Here is a 9,453-nt window from a genome sequence, read left to right as displayed (position 1 = left end):
TACCCCATGAACTACATAGCAATCAGTACATGCACCTGTTTTTAAGCACAATTTCTATCATAGTCCTAACCTCTGAGTCATTATACACCCTATTCAAACCCTTCTCAAATGATTCATAATGGGGGGGGGGGGTTTCAAATAGTAGATCTCAGAAATACTAGATTATTTGCCACACTTGTTAGCCAATTCCTCAAAATAAAACTAACACAATTCACCTGCATCCACCCGAAAAGTCCGAGCACCCCCTCCCACAAATTCCAAGTTTATGTATTTATTCTTCTTAAATTGAACACCATGCCACATCCTTATACAAATAGTTGTACAGGAAATAATTATCAACTAAACCTAGAAATTAAATAACACACCAAATTTAACAAAGGAAAACAACAAAATTCAGAGAGTTTTGGTGCGCAAAATTCAAAGTTCAACACTTTAAGAAGAATAAAAAAAATTGAACTTTACTTACCTACAATGGCAGAATAACCTTGAGTAGCACACACAATTCCAATCACCTTCAACTTGCGATGTGTTAAAGAAGAAAAAGAAGAAGATTTGAGTGAGTTTTATAGCAGAACATTCATGGTGGTGGATGATGGTGAATAACATCAATTGTCTAGAATAGGGCGAGAAAAGCACGCTCATTAACTCTCTGTATAGTTTTGGAGGGAAGGTAAATTTTACCGGATCAACAAGTTCCAGGTTAATGGGGAGCATTTTTGGATTGATTAGGTTATGAATTGGATTACACAAAAATAACTCATAGTTAGGATTAATTATGGAAGATGTTCAATAGTTGGGATTATTACTGTGAATTTTTTCTTTTATTTTTGATATATGAACTATTCATATAATTGCTCTAACATTAATTTGTTGTGTGATTTTATTTAGGAAACAGGGAGAACGGAGACACCAATGACAAACATGGTAATTGCTCAGATAGTCTAATACCGAGAGCAACAAAAAGCATAATCATATGAGGTGTTTGTTAGAATTATTCAATTACAAGTAAATAGTTTATTTACGAAATAGCATTATTTAATTGCAAAAAGTAAATGAACTCAAACTTACACATACAAGGAAGGGTTTGTGGGTTTGGAAAAGTGGATGACATGTAACTCCATTATTGTGCATCTGAACTGAAATTTACGCATAATGGGAATACGTACATACTATTAGTAATAATGTTATCCATTATTATTGAAGTTTTGATGAAGTTCGCAAAGTTTAATACATTATTGATCAAGTAAAATGAACCTATTGTTAATAAAAAAATCTCAAAGACTTCGACCTTGATTAGTAAAATTGGAGAAATTTAAGTAAGAAAATAAAAATCAAGAAGAGGTGCGGTAGGGATTATAATTGCAATAAAGCTGCAATAAATATGGAATAATGAAATAAGTGGTGTGTAAAATAATGACAGTAAATCTTGAAAAAAGAAGGAATATATAATAGGATAAGTGTTTCATCTTTCAATTGTTTACTGACAAAGGAAGATTGTAAAAGCAAAAAAATTGATCGAGATGGAGTGATTAATGGTAACGGAAAATGGAATAATGGTAACGGAAAATGGAATAAGTGGTAGAAAGAGAAATGAGATAAAGTGACGAGCTAATCTAAAGAATATGACTAACAATTTGTGTTTTATTTATTTGATACTTTCTTTATAGAATAGATATACATATTTACATGATTTACTACTTATATCAAGAGTTCTGAAAAACCAAAATAAATACTTTGAATAAATAAATACCAACATTTCCTAATCTTTGTTACAAAATACAGTAACCAATACATTTATTGTTAAATGTTCAGAATTTTCTTTTTACACATACTTTAGCTCTGCAACCGATAATCTTTTTCTTTCTTATATTTCTTCTAATATTTCTAAATTTTAGTTGTGACACTTCAATAGAACCAGACTAATATTGATAGATTATGCACATACCAAACGCCGGATATTTCACTTTTAAAACAAATTTAATGTTCTCAACTTAAATAACTGATAAATAGCTCACTATTATTGTCTTTTGCACTTTGTTTGTTTTTATAGTAGTATATCATAATGGACGTGCTTTATGGTATATTATGCTTTTCATGGGACTGATTGTTGTTCATGATTCATGACTTTATTTCATATTAAAAAATCAAGCTTATATTGTTTTGCATATAAGTAAATAAATTTTAATAATGCAAAAATTAGCATAAACGTATTATACATATGTACAAATATTTTATGATAAAAGTCACCGCCTATAAAAAAAAAACAAAATTGATAATCATATGGATATAAAATAAAATGGAAATAAAACACTAAAATAGTTAGACTAAATAATATAATAGAGTTACAAAATACACCCTCTGTTTTTTATCTTTTTCACTTTTCTGTGTGTGTCTCTGAATGCACATCTTTAAACTTAAATATCTTCCATTTTATATTAGTAAAATTATAACGATTGAATATTAATAAAGTACTAATTGAGACGAATCAAACAAGACCACAAATGACTACTTTTTTCTTATAATTGACAAAAAATGAAAATATTTTTTCTAAATATGAATAGTGTCAAGATTCCAAGTGAGAACGATAAAAAACAGAGGGAGTATAGCATTTAACAAAAATAAAATTTAAGCAACAATATACAACAATAATGGTCGCAAATGAGTTATAATAAAATACGTCAAATCCTTGTAAAAATCATACAATAATCCGTTACTATTTATATGATTTCGCACGTATGCATTGCATGCATATAAGGTTAATATTTATAAATGGTAGGTTACATGTTAATACAAGTTTTCTTTTTTATTGTCTAATTAACTATCATTTCCATGGCTTAATTTAAACGACTAATGATTAAGCAATGTGAAACCATTTCATATTAAGTAACCTCAAAATATCGAAACTAGTATGAATCCACAAATCTACATAGTCTATCCACAATACTTGCATTTTGCATATACCAACTGGGTCCGGGTTTTTAATTCTTCATATAGATTAATGTTTTCTTCAATTTTCCGAGAAACCACAATTAGTAGCATATCACAATTATATCTTAAGAATTAGATGATACGTCAAAAGTATCAAAGTAGAGAGAAGCATAAAACAATCTGTTCCAAGTATCTGGTATCCCAGGGAGGCACCAGTGCCCACAATCTGCGTAAGCTGTAAGAGTACGAATATCTTTTTTCGCACGAATCTTCCAGTCGTTGTATCTGTAAATTGACGGATGTGCATCTATTCTATACCCGGACAATTTGGTAATATTCAAGTACTTCACTTGTGATTTCATCCCTTTGATCACACTCTCGATAGTGGGAATCAATTTTTTTGGAAATAGGTTTCTGTAGGATTCATCCATGATAGGTTTGGTCTTATACTGGCACGCTTGATTGTATTGTGGAGCTTTGTGTTCAGCTGAAACACTCCTAAAGAAAAGAGCTGTTTTTGTTGAATCGACCTTTTTTTCAATCCATTTTGCCCATGTATTCATTGCCCGTTTATAGGCTATGTGTAGTGGCATATCCTTTATTAGCTTTCCTTTGTACTCGTACATGTCCCAGCTGAAATATTGGTGAGGGAGTGCTGATTTTAGTACTTACTATAAATACCGCTGAAAATGCACTTATTACAAATGGAGTTGGAAGATATACTTCCTTTTCTCCAATCTGCATTGTAATTGACTACTACATTAAGGCTCCGTTTGGTAGGGCGTAAAATATTTTCAGTGTAAAATGATTTTCATGGAAAACAATTTACAATGGAAAACACAATTCCAAAATTAGTTTTCCGTTGTTTGGTTCGATGTAAAAAAAATAATGAAATGAAAGGAAAATGAAAGGGAAAGTAAGGAGGTAGTGAGAGGAGTGTACAAGAGGAGAAGGAAAATAGTTTTCCCTTCATTTTGAAAGGAAAATGGTTTTCCATCCTTGGGAGAGTAATTTTACCCCAAGGGAAAATGGTTTTACACTCTTTTGCCAACCAAATAATGTAAAACTGAGAATAGAGGAAAACAGTTTTCCGGGAAAACGTTTTACGCCCTACCAAACGGAGCCTAAATGCATAGTAAATATAAGTTTACGTCTACAGTTCTAAACTTGTTGATCACCGTGAGAGAGCAATTAGATGAATTTTATGCTCTTTCGGACACAAGTTTGACGGGTGTTATTATAAGCGTCATAAAGTTAAGTCCTTATTGGCCTTGTCTGATAAATATAGTTTAAAGTTTAGCTGTTAGAGTTTAGAGTTTACTGTTAGAGTTTTAATTTTTTTTTAAACAGATTTGACTGCTGATTTCACAACTTCTTTTTATAAACGTGTTTGGTAACAGTTAACCGATTGTTAAATGCTTATTGCCATTTGTTTGTGTGAAATGATATTTATAAACATTTTAATACACATGAATAGTATTATTATTAGGGGCATAAGAGTCATTGAACAAGTGAGGAGCTTTTTCATTTTGAGAGTTTTTATTCCAAAACTATCTCTAAAATTCTCTTATACCAAGCATCTCTTTTAGAGATTTTAATTAGTCAAAACTCTAAAATTGATCCAAAATTCTCTTTTTACTCTAAAACTTCAATTGTCAAACAACCTCCTGTATTATTAGAATAGGGGTTGGAACTAATATTTAGGCAATAATATAGGTTGTATATATATGCATGTGATGAAATACTTTAAATTGTGAAAAATGAATCAGGTTAGTTGGTATCTTGTGGAAGGGTCACATTATATATTTTAGTTTCTTTTTTCATCTTACTTTTATCTAATCTTTACAACTTTTACAATTTATCTTTAGCTAACCCCTAATTTGATACCTTGATGGTTTAATGATAGAAGAATAAAGTATGCAGTGATCGTTTTTCAACCCAAATAAAAGAAACGTGAAAATACTGGTACATGTTCCATTACTGCTTTTACAGTAGCAGGTGAGAGAGTTGGTAAGAGGGGTTGCTATTATAATAATATATGCTTGAGTAAATAAATGTACATGTCTTATTTTGATGATACATTATTTCTGTTTTATTGACTTTTATAACACGCTTTTTTTTTCTGTGATCCTGGTTAGCTTAATAATTAAGTAGTGTTACGAGAGTGATATCTAACTCTCAAGTTAAAATTATATCCATATATAACCACATCTGATTTTATGATTTTATTTATATTTCTTCATTCCATATATTCAGTTTCCCATTTAGGAATGACTAGAATAATCAACTTGTTGTAATTTGTAGTTTATAAAACTAAAAATTATATTAATAGATATAGAGATATAATAAGAATATTCCCCTAAAGAAAAGATAAAATAAGAATATAGCTAAAGGGCAAACATACAAGAAAAAGGAAATGTGCCGGATGGGGCACACATAAATAAAATGTTAGCAAAACTCTAATCCATGCCAAATCACTTGTTTGTCATTTATGAAAAGTGCTAGAATAGAACAATAAAAAGAATTAGGCGATTCGATAATGAGGGATTAATTGATCTTAGACAATTGAGAAGTAAAATCTTAATATTTTAAGGGGTTGTTTGGTTCGAGATATGGAATGGAAAGGGAATAAATATAAAAAAAAGAGGAATGGTAACGAAGATGGCTACCTCTATTGAATGTTTGGTTCAAGCCAAGGAATGGAAATGAAGAGTAACCATTAACTTCAAATAATGAATTTTGTTACTTGAGGGGGAGTAAAGGTAACAAATTGGGAGAATTCATTACTATCAAGTAATGGCAATGGATTGATGAGAGGTTGAACTAAACAAGAAAAAAGGAAATCGGTAATTAATTCTGTTTATTGAAACCCAAAAATAGTGAACCAAACGAACCCTAAGATTAACTTTGTAGGAATCGAAAGTATTATATGATATATTTGTCGTGTTTGTTGAGGATTATGATAATGCCTACCTTAAAATATATATATTTTTTTAACTTAAAATTGGTTATAGCAAAGAAAGAAAAGAGTTTGATTAATTAGCTGCACTTACGCTCTCTTACTGCCGGTTTGAGCCCACCAGTGTCCCGAGTTAAACAACATAATATCAGCCTCAGGCCATAACTCGGAGTTGGATGAGAGCTTATCCAGCACAAGAACTTTTTTCCCACTTGAATGGTTTTTGTTGAGTTCTACCAAAAATGGACTCCAAAAAAAATCAACTGTAAAATTATATTCCTCCTGCAAAATAAAAAAACAAAGACGGAAATTTACTAAAAGAAATCGTCCCAATATTTACCATACGTACAAACAAGTAAATATGTAAAATTAGAATTAAATTAAGTGCTATACCTTTGCCTTGAAGAAGGTTTTGAGCACCTTGATATCAGAATGAACTTCAACTTTTGTTGAGGCATTCGGAATAGATGAATAGAGAATGCAAGCAAGAGATTCCCACATGTTTCGATTTAATGAGTCTCCTACTAAGACCACCCTCTTGTTTCTAAACCTTTCCACCATGTCTGTTCCATTTAGCCTAGTTCACGTGTAGAAATTGTCCACATATATAAATCATGTAAATTTGTAGTAGAAATAAAAATACTCCGTATATATGCTACTCTTTTCGTTTTATACTAGAGGACATCCAACAATTTAATTTTTAGCTCAAATTTTAGATATTATTTAATATAAATAGAAGTAACATTTTCATAGTAATACTTTAAGATCAAACGTCACTCTAATAACCATTTGTTATTACTAAGAGAATTTTTTTTTCCCCATGAATAACTTAAACAAAATGCAAAAATATGTTTCATATGCTTGATATCTTAAGTATACATAGTGCGTCTTAATTTTACATTTTTTGGGAGTAACTTTATTTTTCATTGCCCAGATACCATAGCACTATATATGCTGTTTTTTTATATTCAATCATAGATGTTATGCGAGTTGTATATACCTCCACTATTTTTTCTTTAGTCTTTGTTTTAAAAATAATAGTCAAGAATTGAATAAGTCGAATTTCGCGAGTTAATTTGTCTTCCCTCCTTATATAAGAAACATAAATCAAATAGTTTTTACTTTAAACTTGCAATAATTTTTTTATGTTAATATTGATATATTCAACAAAATTCTATGAAATTTGAAACTAAAACCTTGGATGTTTCATATTGAAACAAATTGATAAATAGAGTAATTAGTAAGAATAATTATGTACAAGGCAACATACTTACATTGGTATATCACAATCTGTAGCCTCCCATATCCACTTTTCGTACTCAAAATCAGGCCTTCCATTCCTTTGGCAGCTCATCTTCTCCTCAAGAAATGGACAATTCTGTACAATATAACTAGGCTTTGATTCTGGCTTGTAAACCCACCTTCCATCAAACATATTACACTTCTTTTGAATCTTCTTTTTTGGCTTTTCAACCTTAGAAACATTTAGTATTACATTCGGTTTCTCTGTGTGATAAATTTCTTTTGGCTTCTCTATGCCATTAAATTTGCTATAATTAGAAAGCTGCGGAGGCTCGGAAACCATGCTAGCCATAGCTATAGGTGGCGGACTAGTGGAATTACTAAATATAGAAGGCTCATGAGTTGGATTTAGGATTGTATTCACTGCATCGGGTTGAGGTAGCGGCGCAGCGAATTCTAGCGCAGTGTTTGTAACGGCCAAGAGAGTTATATTTTGGTTATCTTGGTTGAGGAGGAGAAGCACCAAGCAGCCTAGTAAGCTCCCTATTACGCAGACTTTCCACGTTGCAGTGATGGTGGAACTCAACTCCATGAGTTAGTTAGCTATGAGTTTAATTTGCTCTTGTGGCTGCAGTATTGTGCAGGTAATGTTTCTAGTACTGGTACTACTACTGGCTAGTTTATGTGATATTACTTGCATGGCGATTGGTGGAGCAAATATTGAAGAAATATCTTTACTACCGTCTCCGTTTTTATAAGTTGTATCTAGATGAGATCACGTGCTAACGTCGTGTCAATGTATAAATTTCCGTAATAATAAATCTTTTGTTTTTTTTTTTATTAGGAAATTAAGTCAGACCGAAGGCTAACTCTACAAGGTTACTAGGCTAGGGATGACAATCCAGTCCGAATCCGACCCTAGTCTGCTCCGATCCGAAGGAAAAAATCCGAGTTGACTCCGACAAAAAAAATAATCCGACTCCGACTCCATTTAAAAAATCCGACTCCGAGTCGGAGGAGGGTCGGAGTCGGATCTCATAAAATAATCCGACATCCAAATCCGACTCCGACTTTGAGTCAATCAATCCTTTTTTCTTATTTATGTAGTGTATTATTTATGTATAATCTGATTTCGACTTTCAGCCAATTGTATTATATAGGATTTTCCCATAGAAAAAATAATTGTTAAAAATAATAGTTTTAATTAGATTATTTGTACTATATAAGATTTCCATATGATGACTAGAATAAATTGTAATGATTAAATTATTGTATTATAGAAGACTATTCAATTATAAAAAATTGGAAGAAAAATAAGTCAGATCAGGTTCGGAGTCTGATGTTCGGATTTTAAGTCGGATGCCCGGATTTTAAGTCGGGTCGGATCTCGGAGTCGGATGTTCGGATTTTAAGTCGGGTCAGATTTGGATTTTCAAAGTCGGATGCCGGAGTCGGAGTCGGACTCAGATTTGAAATCCGACTTTCTGTAGGGTCGGAGTCGGATTATGCATAATCTGATCCAAGTCCGACCTATTGCCATTCCTATACTAGGCTGGTAAAGCATGTATAGCATGCTAAGAAAATATCTCAGCATAATGCTGGGAGTAAGGATCGAACCCCTGACCTCAGGGGCCAAGGGGGAGCGCTCTACCCACTTGAACTATCTCCTATCCTTAATAATAAATTATTTATGTCTAAGTAAAAAATATATAAATCTGTTAATATAAAAAAATATATTTTACTCACTCCGTCCAAAAATTTAGTTCTCATATTTCTTTTTTCACGGTAATTTATACAAGTACAATCTAAGAAAGATAGTATGAATTTTTTGTTTATTTAAATAAATATTGTATGGAAAAAGATGATTTTAGGAGAGAAAGTGAAGATCAATTGGTGAAAGAGCATTTTTGGTTGAATAAACAAAGGAAAAAACAAAATTCAAGAAGCAAATAAACGATGGTACACGATTTTTCTAGACAAATTAAGGAAAAATGTTGAGCTAAATATTGAAATGAGAACTATATTTTGGGACACCTAAAATAGAAATGTGAACTATATTTTTGTAACGGAAGGAGTATAACACAATTCTGATAAGATGACAATATTTTTCAAAGTATAAATAAAACAAGATGACAGACAATTTAATTCTTTCAAAAAGGTGGTCAAGTAAATTATGTGAAAAGTTTTGAACTATTGATAGTCGATATGAATTAACTAGAAAGATAAAAAGTGATAAGTAATCAGTAGTTCTCTGCCCACCGTCGCAAAATATAGTTCTCATTTTTATTTTGGATGTCCCAAAATATAGTTTCTATTTCCATATT

The 9,453-nt window shown here is 31.4% G+C and overlaps 1 protein-coding gene across 1 annotated transcript; it reads right to left on the bottom strand.

The window, feature by feature from the left end:
- Positions 1-2,686: 2,686 nt before the first annotated feature.
- On the bottom strand, positions 2,687-7,855 carry LOC104903529 (protein trichome birefringence-like 43). Its single transcript, XM_010691571.4, has 4 exons — positions 7,162-7,855; positions 6,281-6,464; positions 5,982-6,169; positions 2,687-3,561 (listed from the first exon to the last, which is right to left on the bottom strand). Exons 1-4 carry the CDS (start codon positions 7,719-7,721, stop codon positions 3,054-3,056), a joined length of 1,440 nt encoding a protein of 479 aa, XP_010689873.2. The 5' UTR covers positions 7,722-7,855; the 3' UTR covers positions 2,687-3,053.
- Positions 7,856-9,453: the final 1,598 nt, after the last annotated feature.

This window comes from Beta vulgaris, chromosome 9, assembly GCF_026745355.1.
Source record: "Beta vulgaris subsp. vulgaris cultivar EL10 chromosome 9, EL10.2, whole genome shotgun sequence".
Lineage (NCBI taxonomy): Eukaryota > Viridiplantae > Streptophyta > Magnoliopsida > Caryophyllales > Amaranthaceae > Beta > Beta vulgaris.
The sequence above is the reverse complement of the archived record's forward strand: the minus strand, read 5'-3'. Positions and strand labels throughout refer to the sequence as shown.

What these genes read in the sequence shown, in the direction of transcription:
- LOC104903529 (XM_010691571.4), bottom strand. Translation starts at nt 7,721, where the DNA reads ATGGAGTTGAGTTCCACCATCACTGCAACGTGGAAAGTCTGCGTAATA. An exon ending in ACAGATTGTGATATACCAAT is followed by an intron (nt 6,465 to 7,161) that starts GTAAGTATGTTG and finishes CACGTGAACTAG; the next exon opens with GCTAAATGGAACAGACATGG. An exon ending in CAAACCGGCAGTAAGAGAGC is followed by an intron (nt 3,562 to 5,981) that starts GTAAGTGCAGCT and finishes CCAATATTTCAG; the next exon opens with CTGGGACATGTACGAGTACA.